We start from the raw sequence: 24,989 nt of genomic DNA on the forward strand, positions 1-24,989 counted from the left end.
ACTCTCTTTGACATGTCCTCACAGAACCCCATTACATCCTCCAGTAAGCTTCAAACTGCTGTTTTGGCCTTTGTTTACCTCATCTAATGTCATGCTTACTGTTTATGCAAGTGGTACTCGTGAAAATATATGTTTTGATTCTTGATTTCATGATCAGAGGAATGATTTTACGATGATTAATCCCTCATCATTTGTTGCTGGTGAACCGTATATACTTCTCACCCCAATTTTTATTTATTTATCTTGCCATACATTTTTATACATCGGAAGTGTCTTGGAATAATTTCATTCTTTATTTATTACAATTTGAGTGGCTCACAGGTGCTGTGGCATGGACCCAGCTTGGCTTTGGTTCCAAAACAGTTGTGAGGTATGATAATGTCTGACATAGGCTACTTTTCTTTTAAAGTGAACTATCTCTTTAACTGACACATTATTCTGGCTTTTATTGGCACACTTGAGACACTCACAAGTCTGCACCACAAGTCCCAGAACCCCTTTGAAGCCTTTGTTCACAGGAGGTGCTTGTAGTTGCACATACATATGGGTTCAGGCTAGTTCCTGTCAGCATTTCTCTCTTTACTATGAGCTCAAGTGTGAGGGTAGGAAGAAACAGATCAGGCGTTAGACGAGTGGAGACAGACGGAGAAGACACATCATTTAGGCCAAGGATATAGAATCTCCATTCTTCTGATCCGGTCCTCGTGTATCATGTTCTACTACTCTAGCCCAAAGCCTCTCTTACTGGTTGTCCTCATCGTGCTGTTCAACGGTAGGCCATCTTCCTCCGTCTATGTTCTGTAGATGTAGCCTACTAGAATGGCAGTGACTGTGTATGTTCGGATCAAATGTTGAAGGATTATTATTTATAAAACATTCCTGATCTGTAAAAGTTATGACTTAAACGATAGGAAAAGGAACTTTAGTAACCCAACTCTTTATCATCAAACTCACAGGTCAGAGGTGGTGATACTCAGTAGCACAGAGTATGTATGGTATGTCTCTGAACAACCAAGATTGTACTTTTATTTCATTTTTTAAAATTTAACCAGGTAGGCTAGTTGAGAACAAGTTCTCATTTACAACTGCGACCTGGCCAAGATAAAGCAAAGCAGTTCGACAAATACAACAACACAGAGTTACACATGGAATAAATAAACAAAACATACAGTCAATAATACAATAGAAAAAATAGTCTATATGCAGTGTGTGCAAATGAGGTAGGATAAGGGAATTAAGGCAATAAATAGGCCATAGTGGCGAAATGGGCTGTATAATTCATCCCAATGTGTTTGTGACTTTTTGCTTGTGGATGATTTGACAAAGTGACATGTTTTCCATAGTATTTATTTGAATTGGGGTACAGTAGGCCTATATACAGTGCCTTCAGAAAGTATTCAGACCCCTGGACTTTTTCCACGTTTTGTTGTGTTACAGCCTGAATTTAAAATTGGATTCAATTGAGATTTGTGTCACTGGCCTACACACAATACCTGTGGATCTATATTTTTAGACATTTTTACAAATTAATAAAAAATGAAAAGCTGAAATGTCTTTCGTCAATAAGTATTCAACCCCTTTTGTTATGGGAAGCCTAAATAAGTTCAGGAGTAAAAATGTGCTTAACAAGTTGTTTGGACTCTGTGTGCAATTACAGTGTTTAACATGACTTTCAAATGACTACCTCATCTCTGTAGCCCACACATACAATTACAGTATTTAACATGATTTTCAAATGACTACCTCATCTCTGTAGCCCACACATACAATTACAGTATTTAACATGATTTTCAAATGACTACCTCATCTCTGTAGCCCACACATACAATTACAGTATTTAACATGACTACCTCATCTCTGTAGCCCACACATACAATTACAGTATTTAACATGACTACCTCATCTCTGTAGCCCACACATATAATTACAGTATTTAACATGACTACCTCATCTCTGTAGCCCACACATATAATTACAGTATTTAACATGACTACCTCATCTCTGTAGCCCACACATATAATTACAGTATTTAACATGACTACATCATCTCTGTAGCCCACACATATAATTGCAGTATTTAACATGACTACATCATCTCTGTAGCCCACACATATAATTGCAGTATTTAACATGACTACCTCATCTCTGTAGCCCACACATATAATTACAGTATTTAACATGACTACATCATCTCTGTAGCCCACACATATAATTACAGTATTTAACATGACTACATCATCTCTGTAGCCCACACATATAATTACAGTGTTTAACATGACTACATCATCTCTGTAGCCCACACATACAATTACAGTATTTAACATGACTACCTCATCTCTGTAGCCCACACATATAATTACAGTATTTAACATGACTACCTCATCTCTGTAGCCCACACATATAATTACAGTATTTAACATGACTACATCATCTCTGTAGCCCACACATATAATTACAGTATTTAACATGACTACATCATCTCTGTAGCCCACACATATAATTACAGTGTTTAACATGACTACATCATCTCTGTAGCCCACACATACAATTACAGTATTTAACATGACTACCTCATCTCTGTAGCCCACACATATAATTACAGTATTTAACATGACTACATCATCTCTGTAGCCCACACATATAATTACAGTATTTAACATGACTACCTCATCTCTGTAGCCCACACATATAATTACAGTATTTAACATGACTACATCATCTCTGTAGCCCACACATATAATTACAGTATTTAACATGACTACATCATCTCTGTAGCCCACACATATAATTACAGTGTTTAACATGACTACATCATCTCTGTAGCCCACACATATAATTACAGTATTTAACATGACTACATCATCTCTGTAGCCCACACATATAATTACAGTATTTAACATGATTTTCAAATGACTACCTCATCTCTGTAGCCCACACATATAATTACAGTATTTAACATGATTTTCAAATGACTACCTCATCTCTGTAGCCCACACATACAATTACAGTATATAACATGACTACCTCATCTCTGTAGCCCACACATATAATTACAGTATTTAACATGACTACATCATCTCTGTAGCCCACACATATAATTGCAGTATTTAACATGACTACATCATCTCTGTAGCCCACACATATAATTGCAGTATTTAACATGACTACATCATCTCTGTAGCCCACACATATAATTACAGTATTTAACATGACTACATCATCTCTGTAGCCCACACATATAATTACAGTATTTAACATGACTACATCATCTCTGTAGCCCACACATATAATTACAGTATTTAACATGACTACATCATCTCTGTAGCCCACACATATAATTACAGTGTTTAACATGACTACATCATCTCTGTAGCCCACACATACAATTACAGTATTTAACATGACTACCTCATCTCTGTAGCCCACACATATAATTACAGTATTTAACATGACTACCTCATCTCTGTAGCCCACACATATAATTACAGTATTTAACATGACTACCTCATCTCTGTAGCCCACACATATAATTACAGTATTTAACATGACTACATCATCTCTGTAGCCCACACATATAATTGCAGTATTTAACATGACTACATCATCTCTGTAGCCCACACATATAATTGCAGTATTTAACATGACTACATCATCTCTGTAGCCCACACATATAATTACAGTATTTAACATGACTACATCATCTCTGTAGCCCACACATATAATTACAGTATTTAACATGACTACATCATCTCTGTAGCCCACACATATAATTACAGTATTTAACATGACTACCTCATCTCTGTAGCCCACACATATAATTACAGTATTTAACATGACTACCTCATCTCTGTAGCCCACACATATAATTACAGTATTTAACATGATTTTCAAATGACTACCTCATCTCTGTAGCCCACACATACAATTACAGTATATAACATGACTACCTCATCTCTGTAGCCCACACATATAATTACAGTATTTAACATGACTACATCATCTCTGTAGCCCACACATATAATTACAGTATTTAACATGATTTTCAAATGACTACCTCATCTCTGTAGCCCACACATACAATTACAGTATATAACATGACTACCTCATCTCTGTAGCCCACACATATAATTACAGTATTTAACATGACTACATCATCTCTGTAGCCCACACATATAATTTCAGTATTTAACATGACTACATCATCTCTGTAGCCCACACATATAATTACAGTTCCTTCCAAAGTATTTACACCTTGACTGTTTCCACATTTTGTTGTGTTACAAAGTGGGATAAAATGTATTTAATTGTCTTTTTGTTGTCAACGATCTACACAAAATACTCTGTAATGCAAGTATTCAACCCCCTGGGTTAATAAATGTTAGAGTCACTACTTTGTTGAAGCACATTTGGCAGCGATTACAGCTGTGAGTCTTTCTGGGCAAGTCTCTAAGAGCTTTACACACCTGGATTCTGCAACATTTCCCATGATTATTTTCAAGATTCTTCAAGCTCTGTCAAATTGGTTGTTGATCATTGCTAGACAACCATTTTAAGGTCTTGCCATAGATTTTTAAGCAGATTTAATTCAAAACTGAAACTAGGCCACTCAGGAACATTCACTGTCTTCTTGGTAAGCAACTCCAGTGTAGATTTGGCCTTGTGTTTAAGGTTATCGTCCTGCTGAAAGGTGAATTCATCTCCCAGTGTCTGGTGAAACGCAGACTGAACCAGGTTTTCCTCTAGGATTTTGCCTGTGCTTAACTCCACTCTGTTTCCCTATTTATCCTGAAAAATTCCCCAGTCCTTAACGATTACAAGCATACACATAACATGAGGCAGCCACCTCTATACTTGAAAATAGGGTGAGTGGTACTCAGTAATGTGATGTATTGGATTTGCCGTAAATATAACACGTTGTATTCAGGACAAAAAAATGAATTGCTTTGCCACATGTTTTGCAGTATTACTAAAGTGCCTTGTTGCAAATATTCCTTTGAGCATGATGACATTATGAATGACACTTTGGATGGTGTATCAATACACCCAGTCACTACAAAGATACAGGCATCCTTTCTAACTCAGTTGCCAGAGAGGATGGAAACTGCTCAGGGATTTCACCATGAGGTCAATGGTGACAGTTACAGAGTTTTTAATGGTTGTGAAAGGAGAAAACTGAGGATGGATCAACACCATTGTAGTTACTCCACAATACTAACCTAAATGACAGAGTGAAAAGGAAGCTTTTACAGAACACAAATATTCTAAAACATGCATCTGGTTTGCACTGGGAGACAAATTCACCTTTCAGCAGGACAATAAGCTACAACACAAAGCCAAATGTACACTGGAGTTGCTTACCAAGATGACATTGAATGTTCCTGAGTGGCCTAATTACAGTTTTGACTTAAATCGTCTTGAAAAATCTATGGCAATACTCGGAAATGGCTGTCTAGCAATGATCAACAACCAACAGAGCTTGAAGAATTAAAAAAAAAAATTGCAAATATTGTACAATCCAGTTGTGCAAAGCTTTTAGAGACTTACCCAGACAGACCACAAAGCTTTTAGAGACTTACCCAGACAGACCACAGCTGTAATCGCTGACTCAAGGGTGTGAATACTTACGTAAAGTAGATATTTCTGTATTTCATTTTAAATAAATTTGCCAACATTTCTAAAAGCATGTTTTTACTTTGTCATTTCAGGGTATGGTTGAGAGAGAAAATAAATAAATTCAATCAATTTTGAATTCAGGCTGTAACACAACAGAATGTGGAATAAGTCAAGGGGTATGAATACTTTCTGAAGGCACTCTCATACCTTCTAAAAGGCATTCTAATTTTTGTAATATTTTTTATTCCACTTTGATCATAAAATGTTTTTTTTATATTGCTTGGTTTATTTTTTCTATATCCCAATGAAGACATTTTTGTCCAAGGAATATTTGTGGATCATATCTCTAGTCAATGAAAACTGGTAACTGGGTTCCTGGGAGAAGATAAATATACAGGAAATGTAAAAAATACTGTATGCACAGTGATGAAAATATACACAACACTGTGTATATTTGATGAAGTATATTGCACTTCTCGTTTCCTACTAGCACTGACTTTGCTGATTAACTTCTTAATTAAAGGAGAAATGTACTTACTACGACTGTGATATGTGGTTGTCTCAACTAGATATATTAAGACGAATGCACTAACTGTAAGTTGCTCTGGATAAGAGTGTCTGCTAAATTACTAAAATATGAATTATATTAATAATATTAAATATAAATGTACAATTAGTAATATGGAACATAGTTTCTTTTTAAATTAAAAGTAAAAGATGTTAAAAGTCCATTACAATATTAATTTACAATATAATTTTACATGTATATTTAATATTATTAATATGATTCATATTTTAGTCATTTAGCAGACACTCTTATCCAGAGCAACTTACAGTTAGTGTTATGCAATCAGGTGGAGATAGAAATTATAGAAAAAAGAAAAAAAAAACATTTTGTGTACCTAAATCATCAGGTCATGTCCTAACTTGTTGACAACTTCCTCTCTCTTTTTCAGGACACAACTGGGCAGAGAAAATGGTGGGAGTCATCAGGTCATGTCCTAACTTGTTGACAACTTCCTCTCTCTTTTTCAGGACACAACTGGGCAGAGAAAATGGTGGGAATCATGGGTCATGGGATCACCATCCGCTTCTCACTTCAGAACATGTCCAAAGCATCTAGTAATCGGTCAATTAGTCTTTACAAAAATTATGAAAAGATCGCTGAATGTAATCATGTTGTGCACAGCTGTTGCTTACAAAGCCACCTCTGCTTCTCTGAGAATAAAGAGGCCTTTTTCTTCATCCAAAATCTGACATCAGTTGACAACGGGACATATTGGATCATGTTGTTCCAAATCAATAGAGATCCTCCCATGCTAAAAAGCAATGAGGTGTCGCTTATCCTTCAATCGAATGGTAACACTGCAGGTAGGCTATAAGATCGCTCTCTTCACAGTATAATGTCTATAACTAAGTCAATGTCAAGCACAAGGGTTTTCATGATACGTCACGTGATGTTTTTTATTGATCTTAAAGCAGTGTCCGTCCAGCCTGTATTGAACCCAGCTAAATGTACAACCTTTTTACAAGTACTATCTGTTAAAAATTAAAAACCAACCCAAGCAACCATTTTAAAGGAGCTAACTATGGACTTTTTAAAGCCTTTGGTCAAGATTGTGTTCCTTGAAGATTGATGTTCTAGACAGCATGACCCTACTCTGCTTTACCTTACCTTACTTTACCTTTACTGTCTCATCTAGTTTCACCTAAGGAGCCATTTCTATTCCAGAATCCCCATCATTCACCTCTAACGCCGCAGATGATGATATCAGCGACAGTGGAAACGCCAACAATGTCTATGTCCTGATCATCTTTGCTGTTTTGGGGGTGACAATCGTAGCTCTGTTAATCGGACTGCTTGGTTGGTTCTGCTGGACCTACAAAAGGAGCACAGGTATTGAAGGGACCTATCATTATCTCTAACCATACATACCATAAGCAGGAGGTTGGTGGCACCTTAATTAGGGAGGACGGGCATGTGGTAATGCTGGAATGGAAAGGTATTTGTGGAAAGGTATCAACAACATCAAACACATGGTTTCCATGTGTTGGACGCCATTCCATTTACTTATGTTCCAGACATTATTATGAGCCATCCTCCCCTCAGCAGCCTCCACTGATACCATAGTATCTCTTGTAGTTGTAATTCTTTGCAATCCAGTTAGATTAAGGCCTTGGTTCTTGTCCATCGACTTCTTTCTTTCTGCACTTAATGTCGACACCTGGACCAAAGATATGTCTTTATTATCTGAAACATAACTTTACAGTCTTAAATCAGTCAAATAATTTTGCTTGTGTAACAGTATAGCTTCCGTCCCTCTCCTCACCCCAATCTGGGCTCGAATCAGAGACCCTCTGCACACATCAACCACAGTCACTCACGAAGCATCGTTACCCATCGCGTCAGAAAAGCCGCTGCCCTTGGGAACAAGCAAGGGGAACAACTACTTCTAGGTCTCAGAGCGAGTGACGTCACCGACTGAAACGCTATTAGCGCACCACCGCTAACTAGCTAGCCATTTCACCTCGGCCACACTTGATCAAACTGACAAATGGAGTAATTCTTAAGGGAGCTGAAATCAATAGGTGTTGTTTTTTTTGGGGGGGGGGGTTGAGCATCAGTAATTCGGTTTCCATTCAATTGGTGATAGATTTGAAATGCAAATATTCTAAAATCCGCAATAAAAAAGTAAGCGCATTTCCCCATCAGAGATGTGTTTCCATCCAATTGACTTTTTGTAGATAAAACACTGTAATCAGTTTAACCAAAAATAAAATGATCTTGCAGAAGTTTGTAATTTCCTGTTTTACTTCTGGGGGAAATGCTGTTAACAATTGTGATTACCTTTGTGCTAAGGAAGAAAGTGAAGACTCCTACCTCGCAAATGGAAACTCTGCAAAACCTATCCCTTCCGCTAATTTCACCACTTTTTATCATGGCCAAAAAGGCCATTTTTGTTTTCAGGAATTTTTACAATATAGACAATTTGACTTTGTGGCTGTGAAATCTAGTGAAAACCGTTTATCATCTGCACACAGGCTTGAAAATCACCACACAAGTTTAAGAACCGCCTTCGCCCAATCCTGATTCGTCCAAATAATCAGTGTAGTCAAAACCAGGAACTACTGCTGCTTGTAATCACATAATTCTACTTGTGCCTTGACAGATTCTCACTGTTTCATCTATCCACGAGAATCTGTCCACGAGTGATTAGGCTGTGCATGATGATGTAGTGCACATAAAAATAACTTTGCAATTAAATTCCCACGTATCAAATAAAAAATACAAGTTAAATGGGTTTCCGTCGTATTTTCAACTCTACTGATGCTTTTGTAAAAACAAATGCCTCATTATAAATATTGATTATTGTGGACCAACGAGCGAGATTATTTTTATTTGTCAAACGGAAGCCAAGTATCGATCCTCATGTCACCAGAATAACAATTGAAGACCCTCAATATTTAGTTGAAAGGAGCATCAACCTCACCATTGTGTACTTTCACCACCCTGTGAAGTTCATGATAATTTATTTCATCTGTAGCCTTAAGAAGTCTTTTACTGCACCCGTGCTTCAATCTAAGTAACATAATTAAAGAAAATCCCCGTAGGGCCTCCCGAGTGGCGCAGCGGTCTAAGGCAATGCATCACAGTGCTAGAGGTGTCACTACAGACCCGGGTTCGATCCCGGGCTATATCACAACTGTCTGTGATCGGGAATCCCATAGGGCAGCGCACAATTGGCCCAGCATCATCCGGGTTAGGGGAGGGCTCATCGCGCTCTAGTGACTCCTTGTGGCGGGCCGGGTACCTGCAGGCTGACCCCAGTCATCAGTTGAATAATGTTTCCTGCGGTGGGTGTTAAGGAGCGTGGTTTGGCAGGGTCATGTTTCGGAAGACTTGTGACTCCACCTTTGCCTCCCAAGCCCATTCGGACATTGCAGCGATGAGACAAGATCGAAATTGGGAAGATTATAATAATGAAACAAAAAATCCCCATCAAAATCCATCAGTACTAGAGATACGTTTTTTTTTGTATGGGGCTGCATCTCCACATCTGCAGTGGAAGGTGACCGAGCTACAGCGGTGTTTGTCAGACCACATCCTAATAAATCTGTCTTCTCACAAAAACATCTGTAGCGTCTAAGCTACAAACTAATATGACCATTCTGCGGAAAGGGGAGACTCTCACAAAAATGATGGTGTTCTTCATTTTTGCTCTACGACCTCCATAAGTTTCATGGGAATCGTCTGAAGGTAACCCATCCAAATGAATGGAAGTAGTGTATGGAGATCGTTTTGTATAGTAGTAATGGCAAAATGCCATAGATTTGGTTACATCTAATGGAGTACTACATTTCAAAATGTAATAGCTAAATGATCCCACTGGTAGTGGGAGGACCACACAACATATCCTTGTGTGACTCCAAGTTTACTTCAATATGATGCTTATTATATCAACATTTGTGCATAATGGCGTTTCTACTGCCATTTTTTTGCATAATTAATTTTACAGACACAAAAAGATCCCATCATCCCATTTTGTATCGTCGACATTTGCAAAACGGACAAATTTGCTCTTTCCATCAGGCCTGTCGTGACATTCTTTATCAAACATGTACTTTTACTTGCATGAAAATGCTGGATGGAAACCTTGTTAGTGAGATGAAATACATCCCTTCGAATGAGCCACTGTTGCAGTTTCACATGCATGACTCACGCACTTTGATACGAGCCTCCTTTAACCAGAGGAAATAACCACCTACACAGAGAATTCAAATTAGCACAGAGACAGGGAGAAAAATTGCAAACTGTTTGTTTTCACAAATGCTGTCTCAAACTCTCGTTTGCTTTTCTCCTGACCCACTTCAAAACAGAGCATCATGTTTCTTTGATGTGTTTTTTTGGTATCCCCCCACATGTCATGTTTTGTACCTCCTTGAACAAATGCCTTCTCAAGCACTACTATGTACCAGTAGAAAAGTTTATCTTTCCATCCAGCGACTTCATCTGACTTTGAGGAAAGTGTCACTGACTCAGGTTGTATGCAGATACAAGCAGCACAACACTGCAAAGGTCAACTGGACTACTAGAGTCCTTGGATATGAATAGAATAACTGTTCCCATCTTCAACCCCTAATACTATAGGCCATGATCTTATATCATCTTGTATCAGTGGTGGTAGGTGCCGTTTAAGATGAGGAAGGATGTTGTTGTTTTTTTTCTTCTTGAACATTGGCCTTATTTCTATTTCAGCATATCAGATGACTCTCATTCACCCAGTTCTAATGTAACATTGATAGATTTAGGCTATACTCTAATTTTCCCAATGCCCCATCATGAGGTTGCTACAACCTAGGCTATAAATGAAAGTTTACAACGTAAGTGCACACAGGTCGAGAGACAAATTTGATGTGACAGACAGTGACAGACTTTCCTGCATGTAGCTGATATATGGTGTAATCATTAGTCCAACAGTTGCAAACAAGAGTTTCTATTGGATAAATTCAGGTATGTTTAAGAAACGTTTTTCAACAGAATCTGATGAACGCGTAAACACAGTTCACTTTCATGGAAGACACGTCCTATGCGCTCTCCTTCTCTCACCTCTTCCCTTTGCTTGTGGACTTCAATGCACAACACATCAGCTGTATGTGACCAGGCGAAAAAACCTTTCCAAGTCAAACCGCTACACACAGCCTACATTGTCACCATATTAGCTAAAGTAATGTCATAGTCAGCATAGCTAATATAACTAACTTGTTAGTAAACCCGCTACAATCATGCAGTAATGTACAGTCAGTAAGCAGTTACACCAGATGCAATAAATTAGTTATACCAAAAGCTTAACTTGACTTCCTCCACTGTTTGTGCAGGGTGTTTTATTAGGCTGAAAGTGGGAAAAAATTACACTCTCTCTCCCTCCATTTCTCTCTTTCAACTCCTTCATTTGGAAATGTATTTGTTCAAAACTCTTAAACTATTGGCTTTCTTTATGTTTGAGTCAACTACTCACCACATTTTATACACTGCAGTGCTAGCTAGCTGTAGCTTATGCTTTCAGTACTAGATTCATTATCTGATCCTTTGATTTGGTGGACAACACTTCAGTTCATACTGCAAGAGCTCTGATAGGCTGGAGGATGTCCTCCGGAAGTTGTCATAATTACTTTGTAAGTCTATGGAAGGTGCTGAGAACCAGGAGCCTCCTAGGTTTTGTATTGTGAAGTCAATGTGCCCAGAGGAGTTTGTGACAAAATGCAGGTTCATTTGTCTATGATTAACACATAGTAAAATATGTATCTTGTGTCCAGAACGGGACCAGCAAGAGAACCTCAAGGCCAAGCAACAGGTAAGATCACACTCTATTGGTGTCTCTCAGAGTCCTGGTCATTCTTTGGTTTGTTACAATTTTGACCATAACCATAAGACAAATTCCTAATTCAAAGTTTTAAAAATAATGCTTCAATGTTTGTATTTTGACAGATTTATTAGATCAAATCCAATAGATAGCAAAGGTTCTGTTTTATAAAATGCACACTGTATACATTTTCAGGGGTCAGGAGAGGCGTCCACCTCCATGTCTGTGTATTCTGTAGAATACGGTGTGCTGGACTTCAACAGTAGACCCAATGGAGAAGAGGCGAACAGGCATGGGAGGGAGAGGGAGGGAGGAGTGGTAAGGTCTGCAGAGCCAGTGGAATATGCTGCAATCACCTTTCCCCCACAACAAAGGGTGGCATACGGGAGATAGTGAGTCATCTGAAACTCTATTAAATACAAACACCGTTGCCTGATTTGAACTGAATGCATATCAACATATGGAACAGGTGCTGAGAGAATGATGCTGCGGTTGATGTGTCACTCTGAGGTGATAGATACCGTAAGAATGGAAATACTTAGTCTCGTATTAATAAAAACACCCTCCCTGTGGCTATGTGTGACTGTACCCTACTGGAAATACAAAAAAAAAGAAAGTTGTAGATACAATAACCCATTTGACTGTAACACAAATGTAATTTTAACATGTATTTTTATTTTTATTTTTTATAAAGTCATGGAACATTAATTGTGTGTAAAAATTTCCAGTAGGGTTTGCACAGATAAATACACCTTTAATAGGGTATTTTTCTTCACAGAGTGTCATGTTGTTTGTTTACTCTGACACTATTCGGATTACCAGAAGTATCTGGGGGGATTTTACAAAATAATTAGCATGGTCCTCTGCAATCCAACTAAGTTCTCATTAAATGGAGTTTACTTGACAGATGTTTTATTTTTTTCCATCCCTCAATGGTTTGAAATTCACAATGATTGACATACATGTATACTGGGAAAATCAAGTTTCAAATAAATTATTTTGTATAATAGGTGATCATATCACACGGATTACATTCTGATCTAATCGAGCTCTTTCACAGATGTTGTTTTTAGACTTTCAATGGCTCTCGTGTAACAGTTTTTAATGTTTCCGGACAAATGCAGTGCATCAAGTGCTGTAATCTTGACACGATCGGTCTAGCGGAAGCCTCGAAGCATGGAGGATTTGGAGGATTTTCATTTGAATGTATCACTGGCAATTGCTATTAGGCAATGTTTGTGCAGAGTTACTCTGTCCAGTGTCTGTGTTATTTTGCCCGTCTTAAGCTTTTCTTTTTATTGGCCAGTCTGAGATATGGCTTTTTCTTTGCAACTCTGCCTAGAAGGCCAGCATCCCGTAGTTGCCTCTTCACTGTTGATGTTGAGACTGGTGTTTTGCGGGTACTATTTAATGAAGCTGCCAGTTGAGGACTTGTGAGGCGTCAGTTTCTCAAACAAGACACTCTTGTCCTCTTGTTCAGTTGTGCACCCGGGCCTCCCACTCCTCTTTCTATTCTGGTTAGCGCCAGTTTGCGCTGTTCTGTGAAGGGAGTAGTACACAGCGTTGCACGAGATCTTCAGTTTCTTGGCAATTTCTCGCAAGGAATAGCCTTCATTTCTCAGAACTAGAATAGACTGACAAGTTTCAGAAGAAACTTATTTGTTTTTGACCATTTTGAACCTGTAATCAAACCCACAAATGCTGATGCTCTAGATACTCAACTAGTCTAAAAAGGCCAGTTTTATAGCTTCTTTAATCAGTACAACAGTTTTCAGCTGTGCTAACATAATTTCAAAAGAGTTTTCTAATGATCAATTAGCCTTTTAAAATTATAAACTTGGATTAGCTATTACAACGTGCCATTGGAACACAGGAGTGATGGTTGCTGATAATGGGCCTTTGTACGCCTATGTAGATATTCAATAAAAAATCATTTCCAGCTACAATAGTCATTTACAACATTAACAATGTCTACACTGTATTTCTGATCAATTTGATGTTATTTTAATGGACAAAACATTTGCTTTTCTTTCAAAAACAAGGACATTTCTAAGTGACCCCAAACTTTTGAATGGTATTGTATTTTAATAGCACTAAACACAAATCGCATTTCATAAATCTTTGTTCATTCTCATGATTTTAACCCCCTTAACCCCAAAATGTCTCCAAGTTTTCAGCATCATTGTGAAGCTCTACTTATTTTGTTGCTTTGACAAAGTCATTTCTGAAGATTTTATTTATTTAATGTGATTAGTGATTCATTTACGTCTGTCCTTCATTTTAATGTTGAACTGAACTCTCATTTTTATCATGGTGAAACTATTCCCTTTTTCTTTTAAAATCTAAATGACAAACATAGTCATAGTGTAAAAGCAGGTGAGCTGGTTCTTCTCTGTGTCCATTTTCTGGTGTTTTGTGGTGGAAAACTAAGCATGTCTACCCATATCATAGTAACGACAAGGTGGTGCCTGAAGCATCTTCTGAGACTTTACTGAGAACATTTACTGTATGTTATGAAGTTGTAAGGGTAAAAACAACAACACAGAACTGTATGTGAAAGGTGTGAAATAATATGCAATATATACTATGTTAGTATTTTTTGTGAAGCTTGCATTAAATTGCCGCTTTTTCATAGCATATGCTCCACTGTTAAATCAACACTGAGAGTGTTAAATGTAACACTGTTCCAGTGTCTATACGAGTACACACTTTCAGGGTTAAATTAACACACTCCTTATTGTGAAGCCTTATTTGCATATTTCCCAGAGTGCATGTAAGAACTAGTTCGTTGTCACTAGCAAATACAGTCATGGGTGGTAACTACAATTCTTTAACATTCATTCAATTTTAGAGTGTGTGGCCTTCACCAAGTGAGTTCCTCTTATGTCAGGACTAGCAGCCTGTCCATGAGGTGTACTTGTACATCAAGCTACCTAAAGAAACAGAAAATAAGATCCTGTCCCAACCATTCTGGCTCAGACAAGGCTTAGGATATGTTTACTGTATCTCAGTATTTAATTTATACAGTATGGGGGTTATTTAATCTGGTGGGGAATTAACATAACATCATGTTGGCATATTACCAGTCAGATAGAAGGGCAATAGAAGGGCAATAAGGACAATAGCAGGCACAAATATGATAGGAGAGGGTGAAAAGGGGTATCTTGCTTTCATACACAATGTGTGGTCAGTGTGGTCAGTGTCATTGTGTAAAATGACCACTGGAGACTAGCAGTAGATTACAGAATGGCTTCGGAAAGTATTCAGACCCTTTAATCAGTACTTTGTTGAAGCGCATATGGCAGCGATTACAGCCTCAATTCTTCTTGGGTATGACTCTGCAAGCTTGACACACCTGTATTTGGGCAGTTTCTCCCATTATTTTTTGCAGATCCTGTCAAGTTGGATTGGGAGCATAGCAGCACAGCTATTTCAGGTCTCTCCAGAGATGTTCGATCTGGTTCAAGTCCGGGCTCTGGCTGGGCCACTCAAGGACATTCAGAGATTTGTCCCGAAGCAACTCCTGCATTGTCTTGGCTGTGTGCTTAGGGTCGGTGTCCTGTTGAAAGGTGAACCTTCACCCCAGTCTGAGGTCCTGAGCACTCTGGAGAAGGTTTTCATCAAGGATCTCTCTGTACTTTGCGCTGTTCATCTTTCCCTCGATCCTGACTAGTCTCCCAGTCCCTGCCGCTGAAAAACATCCCCACAGCAAGATGCTTTCACCCCCATGCTTCACTGTAGGGATGGTGCCTGGTTTCCTCCAGACATGAAGCTTGGCATTCAGGCCAAATAGTTCAATCTTGGTTTCATCAGACCAGAGAATCATGTTTCTTATGGTGTAAGAGTCTTTAGGTGCCTTTTGGCAAACCCCAAGCCGGCTGTCATGTGCCTTTTACTGATTGGCATCCGTCTGGCCACTCTACCATAAAGGCCTGATTGGTGGAGTTCTGCAGAGATGGTTAGCCTTCTGGAAAGTTCTCCCATCCCCACAGAAGTACTCTAGAGCTCTGTCAGAGTGACCATCAGGTTCTTGCTCACCTCCCTGACCAAGGCCATTCTCCCCCGATTGCTCAGAAGAGTCTTGGTGGTTCCGAACTTCTTCACTTTAAGAATGATGGAGATCACTGTGTTCTTGGGGACGTTCAATGCTGCAGAAATGTTTGCCACCCTTCCCAAGATCTGTGCCTCAACTATATCCTGTCTTGGAGCTCTAAAGACAATTCCTTCCACCTCGTGGCTTGGTTTTTGCTCTGACATGCACTGTCAACTGTGGGACCTTATATAGACTGGTGTGCGCCTTTCCAAATCATGTCCAATCCATTGGATTTACCACAGGAGGACTCCAATCAAGTTGTAGAAACATCTCAAGGATGATAAATGAAAAACAGGATGCACCTGAACTCAATTTCAAGTCTCATAGCACAGGGTCTGAATACTTATGTAAATAAGGTATTTCTGTAAAAAAAAAAAATTACATTTGCAAAAATTCTACAAACCTGTTTACACTTTCTCATTTATGGGGTGTAGATTGCTGATTTTTATCTATTTATTCATTTTAGAATAAGGCTGTAGTTTGTACATAACATAATGTGAAAAAAGTCAAGGGTTGTGAATGCGTTCCCAAGGCACTGTAAATAGCACCCATCCTTTTGTTTCTATATTTCCATCACCTTCATGAGGCGTGTTACCAAGTGTTTGTCGCTCGCAGCTTGTGGTGTGTGATGCTTACTGAATCGTTAATAACCACCACCTCTGGCTCTGCACAAGATCTCAGGCGTGCAGGTCGCATATCTCTTTGACAAAAAACTGTTGCCCCATCAGCCCACAATCTAACCACGCCACGCCACACTCCATAGCTGTGTTGTCAGCACGTTTACCACAAGATTTTTCTCTCTTACTGTTAGTATTAGCAAACAGGTCTAATTTTCCTAATACAAACTTGACCTTGATAACTACAGAGTATGCTGAGAACTAGTTGAGATCAACATAAAGCATCTGAATTTCCAATTGGCGTCACCAGAAAATGCAGAGCAACACAACACAGAGCAATATAGTGAAGTTGGAAACTTTTCATTAGTAATTTCAGTATGGTCTGATCATGTGTTGATCAGAGTGTTGTACACTACAGAGTACATGCAATATCAGATGACAAGATGGCGCCAACAGAGATGGTCGCCTCACTTCAGGTCCTTACGAAACTATGCAGTAATTTGTTTTTTATGCATTATTTCTTACATTGTTAGCCCAGAAAAGCACAAGTGTTATTACATACAGCCGGAAAGAACAATTGGATATAAAAGCGAAGTCAATTTACCAACATTTACGACCAGGAACACGATTTTCTCGAAGCGGATCCTTTGTTCGGACCTCCACCCTGGACATGGGATCTAATCCCAGAGGCCGTCCCAAAACAATGCCGTCGCCACAGTTTGAGGCAGACGAAGCGGCCTACTGGTCAGACTTAGAAGGCGAGCACACCATCCACCACTTCCGAGCATATTACTCGCCAATGTCCAATCTCTAGACAACAAGGTGAACGAAATTAGCGCACAAGTTGCCTTCCAGAGAGACATCAGAGATTGAAACATTCTCTGTTTCACAGAAACATGGCTCACTCTGAATATGTTGTCAGAGTCGGTACAGCCACCTGGTTTCTTCATGCATCATGCAGACAGAAGAAGGGCGGGGGGTGTATGCCTTATGATTAACAACTCATGGTGTAATAAGAACAACACACAGGAACTCAAGTCCTTATTTTCACCTGACCTAGAGTTCCTTCGATTATAGTCACAGCCGTGGATATCCCCCGCAAGCAGATACCTCGGCGGTCCTGAAAGAACTTCACTGGACTCTATGTAAACTGGAAACCATATATCCTGAGGCTGCATATATTGTAGCTGGGGATTTTAACAAAGCTAATCTGAGATCAAGGCTTCCTACATTCTATCAGCATATCGAATGCGCGACACGAGCTGGTAGCATTCTGGACCATTGCTTCTCTAACAACCGCGATGCATACAAAGCCCTCCCCCGCCATCACTTCGGCAAATCTGACCATGACTCCATTTTGTTGCATCCATCCTATAGGCAGAAACTAAAACAGGAAACGCCCATGCTCAGGTCTATCCAACGCTGGTCTGACCAATCGGATTCCCCACTTCAAGATTGGGACTGGGATATGTTCCGGGTAGCCTCAGACAATAACACTGACTCGGTGAGCGAGTTTATTAGCAAGTGCATCGGAGATGTTGTACACTGTCCCCACATGCTTCAAGATGGACACCATTGTTCCTGTTCCCAGGAAAGCTAAGGTAACTGAACTGAATGACTAACACCCTGTAGCACTCACTTCTGTCATCATGAAGTGCTTTGAGAGACTAGTCAAGGATCATATCACCTTTACCCTACCTGATACCCTAGACCCACTCCAATTCGCTTACCGCCCCAATAGGTCCACAGACGATGCAATCACCATCACACTGCCTCTATGCCATCTGAACAAGAGGAATACTTATGTAAGAATGCTGTTCATTGACTACAGCTCAGCATAGTACCCTTCAAACTCGTCATTAAACTTGAGACCCTGGGTCTCGACCCCACCCTGGGCAACTAGGTCCTGGACTTTCTGACGGGCCGCCCCCAGGTTGTGAAGATAGGAAACAACCTCTCCACCCCGCTGATCCTCAACACTGAGGCCCCACAAGGGTGCATTCTCAGTCCTCTCCTGTACTCCCTGTTCACCCATGACTGCGTGGCCATGCATGCCTCCAACTCAATCATCAAGTTTGCAGACAACACTACAGTGGTAGGCTTAATTACCAACAACCACGAGACGGCCTACAGGGAGGAGGTAAGGGACCTCAGAGTGTGGTGTCAGGAAAATAACCTCACACTCCACGTCAACAAAACAAAGGAGATGATCGTGGACTTCAGGAAACAGCAGACAGAGCACCCCCCACCCCCCTATCCACATCGACGGGACAGTAGGTAGAAAGTTTTAAGTTCCTTGGCGTACACACCATAGACTGAAATTGTCCACCCACACAGACAGCGTGGTGAAGGCGGCGCCTCAAGTGGCTGAAGAAATTCAACTTGTCATCTAAAACACTCACAAACTTTTACAGATGCACAACCGAGAGTATCCTGTCAGGCTATATCACTGCCTGGTATGGCAACTGCACCGGCCTCAACCGTAAGGCTCTCCAGAGGGTTGTGTGGTCTGCACAACGCATAACCGGGGGCAAACTACCTGCCCTCCAGGACACCTACACCGATGTCACAGGAAGGCCATAAAGATAATCAAGGACAACAACCACCCAAGCCACTGCCTGTTCACCCCATTAACATCCAGAATGTGAGGTCAGTGCAGGTGCATCAAAGCTGGGACCGAGAGACTGAAAAACATCTATCTCAACGCCATCAGACTGTTAAACAGCCATCACTAACATAGAGAAGCTGTTGCCAACATACAGACTCAAATCTCTAGCAACTTTAATAAATTGATTTAATAAAGATATCACTAGTCACTTTAAATGACACCACTTTAATAATGTTTACATATCCTACATTACTCATCTCATATGTTTATTTTTATTATTTTGTATTTTCACCCCTTTTTTCTCCCCAATTGGTAGTTACAGTCTTGTCTCATTGCAGAAACTCCCGAACAGACTAGGGTTAGGTGAAGATCAAGAGCCGTGCATCCCCCGAAACACAACCCAACCAAGCCACATTGCTTCTTGACACAATGCCCACTTAACCCAGAAGCCAGCCCCACCAACGTGTCGGAGGAAGCACTGTACACCTGGAGACTGTGCACTGAACCCAGCCCACCACAGGAATCGCTACTGAGCTATGGGATAATGAAATCCCTGCCTGCCAAACCCTCCCCTAACCCGGACGACGCTGGGCCAATTGTGCGCCGCCCCATGGGTCTCCTGGTCACGACAGAGCCTGAACTCGAACCCAGAATCTCTAGTGGAGAGGCCCCACTCATCTCATATGTATATACTGTATTCTGTAACATCTAATGCATCTTGCCTATGCCACACGGCCAATACTCATCCATATATTTCTATGGACATATTCTTATTCATCCCTTTCAATTTGTGTGTATAAGGTAGTCGTTGTGAATTTGTGAGATTACTTGTTAGATATTACTGCACTGTCGGAACTAGAAGCACAAGCATTAACATCTGCTAACCATGTGTATGTGACCAAAACAATTTGATTTGATTTGATATCTGCATAAGTACAATGTAATTACTAGGTGTTACACTGGATTTATCTACTTGAAATTAAGTGTATCTTGAGGGGTACTTTATTGTAATGATTGTGTACCTACAAAGTACATGATCCATTCTGACAATCTAAATCGTCAGCTTCTGAAAAGCGCCATCCAAGTGAGAAAATACACTCACCAATATACCACAGACAGAGTACATATGTACAGCTGAAGTCAGAAGTTTACATACACCTAGGTTGGAGTCATTAAAACTCATTTTTCAATCCACAAATTTCTTGTTAATGAAACTATAGTATTTGGCAAGTCGGTTAGGACATCTACTTTGTGCATGACACAAGTAATTTTTCCAACAATTGTTTACAGACAGATTGTTTCACTTATAATGCACTGTATCACAATTCCAGTGGGTCAGAAGTTTACATACACTAAGTTGACTGTGCCTTTAAACAGCTTAGAAAATTCCAGAAAATGATGTCATGGCTTTAGAAGCTTTGACAGGCTAATTGGCATCATTTGAGTCAATTGGAGGTGTACCTGTGGATGTATTTCATGTCCTACCTTCAAACTCAGTGCCTCTTTGCTTGACATCATGGGGAAATCAAAATAAATCAATTCTAGACCTCCATAAGTCGGGTTCATCCTTGGGAGCAATTTCCATGGTACCACGTTCATCTGGTACCACGTTCATCTGTACAAACAATAGTGCGCAAGTATAAACACCATGGGACCACACAGCCGTCATACTGCTCAGGTAGGAGATGCGTTCTGTCTCCTAGAGATGAATGCACTTTGGTGCGAAAAATGCAAATCAATCCCAGAACAACAGCAAAGAATCTTGTGAAGATGCTGGAAGAAACAGGTACAAAAGTATCTATATCCACAGTAAAATGAGTCCTATATTGACATAACCTGAAAGGCTGCTCAGCAAGGAAGAAGCCACTGCTTCAAAACGGCCATAAAAAACGTCAGACTATGGTTTGCAACTGCACATGGGGACAAAGATCGTACTTTGTGGAGAAATGTCCTCTGGTCTGATGAAACAAAAATAGAAATGTTTGGCCATAATGACCATCGTTGTCACGCCTTGGTCATAGTGTTTTGTGTTTTCGTTATATATTTGGTCAGGCCAGGGTGTGACATGGGTTTATGTGTTGTGTTTCGTATTGGTGTTTTATAGGATTTGGGATTGCGAATGATTAGGGGTGTGTCTAGTTAGGCTTGGCTGCCTGAGGCGGTTCTCAATCAGAGTCAGGTGATTCTCGTTGTCTCGGATTGGGAACCGTATTTAGGTATTTAGGCTTCATCTCAGTACTGGGCTTCCTCTCAGTACTGGGCTTCCCCTCAGTCCTGAGCTGCCCCTCAGTCCCGAGCTGCCCCTCTGTCCCGAGCTGCCCCTCTGTCCCGAGCTGCCCCTCTGTCCCGAGCTGCCCCTCAGTCCCGAGCTGCCCCTCAGTCCAGTGGGGTTCTAGATGAGGACTATTAGGCCACGGTCGGCGGCGAGGGTGGATTATCCCAGGACGCGAAGGGGAGGAACTAGGACATTAATGGAGTGGGGTCCACGTCCCGAGCCGGAGCCGCCACCATGGACAGACGCCCACCCGGACCCTCCCTATGGTTTTGAGGTGCGTCCGGGAGTCCGCACCTTAGGGGGGGTTCTGTCACGCCTTGGTCATAGTGTTTTGTGTTTTCGTTATATATTTGGTCAGGCCAGGGTGTGACATGGGTTTATGTTTTGTGTTTCGTATTGGGGTTTTATAGGATTTGGGATTTTGAATGATTAGGGGTGTGTCTAGTTAGGCTTGGCTGCCTGAGGCGGTTCTCAATCAGAGTCAGGTGATTCTCGTTGTCTCGGATTGGGAACCGTATTTAGGTATTTAGGCTTCATCTCAGTACTGGGCTTCCTCTCAGTACTGGGCTTCCCCTCAGTCCTGAGCTGCCCCTCAGTCCAGAGCTGCCCCTCAGTCCCGAGCTGCCCCTCTGTCCCGAGCTGCCCCTCTGTCCCGAGCTGCCCCTCTGTCCCGAGCTGCCCCTCAGTCCCGAGCTGCCCCTCAGTCACGAGCTGCCCCTCAGTCCAGTGGGGTTCTAGATGAGGACTATTAGGCCACGGTCGGCGGCGAGGGTGGATTATCCCAGGACGCGAAGGGGAGGAACTAGGACATTAATGGAGTGGGGTCCACGTCCCGAGCCGGAGCCGCCACCATGGACAGACGCCCACCCGGACCCTCCCTATGGTTTTGAGGTGCGTCCGGGAGTCCGCACCTTAGGGGGGGGTTCTGTCACGCCTTGGTCATAGTGTTTTGTGTTTTCGTTATATATTTGGTCAGGCCAGGGTGTGACATGGGTTTATGTTTTGTGTTTCGTATTGGGGTTTTATAGGATTTGGGATTGCGAATGATTAGGGGTGTGTCTAGTTAGGCTTGGCTGCCTGAGGCGGTTCTCAATCAGAGTCAGGTGATTATCGTTGTCTCGGATTGGGAACCGTATTTAGGTAGCCTGGGTTTCACTTTGTATTTCGTGGGTGATTGTTCCTGTCTCTGTGTATTAGCACCAGATAGGCTGTAATAAGTTTCACGTTCCATTTGTTGTTTTGTATTCAATAGTTATTTCATGTATCGTCATTTCTTCATTAAAGACATGAGTAACCACCACGCATTTCGGTCCTCTCTTTCGACAAACGAAGAACGCCGTTACAATCATTATGTTTGGAGAAAAAGGGCGGAGGCTTGCAAGACGAAGAACACCATCCCAACCGTGAAGCACGGGTGTGGCAGCATCATGTTGTGGGGGTGCTTTGCTGCAGGAGGGACTGGTGCACTTCACAAATTAGATGGCATCATGAGGGAGGAAAAGTATGTGGATATATTGAAGCAACATCTCAAGACATCAGTCAGGAAGTTAAAGCTTGGTCACAAATGGTTCTTCCAAATTGACAATGACCCCAAGCATACTTCCAAAGTTGAGGCAAAATGGCAACAAAGTCAAGGTATTGGAGTGGCCATCACAAAGCCCTGACCTCAATCCCATTGAACATTTGTGGGCAGAACTGAATAAGCGTGTGCGAGCAAGGAGGCCTACATCCTGAATGTGTTACACTAGTTCTGTCAGGAGGAATGGGCCAAAATTCACCCAACTTATTGTGGGACGCTTGTGGAAGGCTATCCAAAACGTTTGACTCAAGTTAAACAATTTAAAGGCAATGCTACCAAATACTAATTGAATGTATGTAAACTTCTAACCCACTGGGAATGTGATGAACGAAATAAAAGCTGAAATAAATGTACTCTTCTGTTTTTCTGACATGTCACATTCTTAAAATAAAGTGGTGATCCTAACTGACCTAAGACTTGGAATTTTTACTAGGATTAAATGTGAGGAATTGTGAAAAACTGAGTTCAAATGTAGTTGGCTAAGGTGTATGTAAACTTTCGACTTCAACTGTATAATACCTGCGTAAGTACAAAGTATAAATCGTCAGCTTCTGAAAAGATTGTCGCAGGATTTACATATTTAAAGAAAAGTGTAACTCTTTAAGCAATTTCTATATAATTAGTTATTACCAAGTGAAAATACCTACAAACAAAAGAAGAGCTTCTACTTTAGTCAACTTTATTTCAACATGTAAAAAGACCTTACATTTCTGACAAAATAATAAGGATTTTATTTTTAGATTAATAATTAGATTAATTAGATTAAACAAAGATATATAGGCCTACTCAAAAACATAAAATGACCTATTCTAGTGGTGACTCAAATAGTATGGTGAGTAGCTTAGATAGCTAGCTAATTTAGAAAAATTGGATTGTCTTTTTCGTCTCTTTTTAACATTACAAGTAACAATGGAAATCGACAACTCTGTCTCTGACTGTCTTCATCCGTTTCGTTCTTGTTTTATGTTATTTTATTTTTTAACCTTTATTTACCTAGGCAAGTCTGTTAAGAACAAATTCTTATTTACAATGACGGCCTACCAAAAGGCAAAATGCTTCCTGCGGGGATGTGGGCTGGGATATTTAAAAAAATATATAAAATAAAAATATATACAGTAAATACTATATAGGACAAAAAACACACATCACGACAAGAGAGACAACACTACATAAAGAGAGACCTAATATAGCAAGGCAGCAACACATGACAACACAGCATAAAACTGTCCAGTTTGAGTGTTTGTGTAACGGATTTCCTCCTCTTCGTCTGAGGAGGAGTAAGGATCGGACCAAAGCGCAGCGTGGTAAGTGTTCATGATGATTTTTAATTCAAACTCAGAACACTAAACAATAAATGACAACGTGAATATACAAAACCGAAACAGTACCGTGTGGCCCAAACACTCACACGGAAACAAACACCCACAAACCAAAAGTGAAACCCAGGCTACCTAAGTATGATTCTCAATCAGAGACAACTGACGACACCTTTCTCTGATTGAGAACCATACTAGGCCGAACAGAAAAAACCAACATAGAAAAACAAACAGACTGCCCACCCCAACTCACGCCCTGACCATACTAAAACTAAGAATAAAATAACAGAACTATGGTCAGAACGTGACAGTTTGTTGCAGCTTGTTCCTGACGCTAGCTGCAGCAAACTGCAAAGACGAGCGACCCAGGGATGTGTGTGCTTTGGGGACCTTTAACAGAATGTGACTGGCAGAACGGGTGTTGTATGTGGAGGATAAGGGCTGCAGTAGATATCTCAGATAGGAGAGAGTGAGGCCTAAGAGGGTTTTACAAATAAACATTAACCAGTGGGTCTTGAGACAGGTA

At 40.5% G+C, this 24,989-nt stretch overlaps 1 protein-coding gene across 1 annotated transcript; it reads left to right on the forward strand.

Moving 5' to 3' along the window:
* Positions 1–519: 519 nt before the first annotated feature.
* On the forward strand, positions 520–12,879 carry LOC115109023 (uncharacterized). Its single transcript, XM_029633568.2, has 5 exons — positions 520–772; positions 6,649–6,984; positions 7,346–7,510; positions 11,929–11,966; positions 12,171–12,879. The coding sequence occupies exons 1-5, from the start codon at positions 712–714 to the stop codon at positions 12,366–12,368; spliced, it is 798 nt and encodes a 265-aa protein (XP_029489428.1). The 5' UTR covers positions 520–711; the 3' UTR covers positions 12,369–12,879.
* Positions 12,880–24,989: the final 12,110 nt, after the last annotated feature.

The sequence above is a fragment of the Oncorhynchus nerka genome, linkage group LG25 (genome assembly GCF_034236695.1).
Source record: "Oncorhynchus nerka isolate Pitt River linkage group LG25, Oner_Uvic_2.0, whole genome shotgun sequence".
In the NCBI taxonomy this organism is placed as follows: domain Eukaryota; kingdom Metazoa; phylum Chordata; class Actinopteri; order Salmoniformes; family Salmonidae; genus Oncorhynchus; species Oncorhynchus nerka.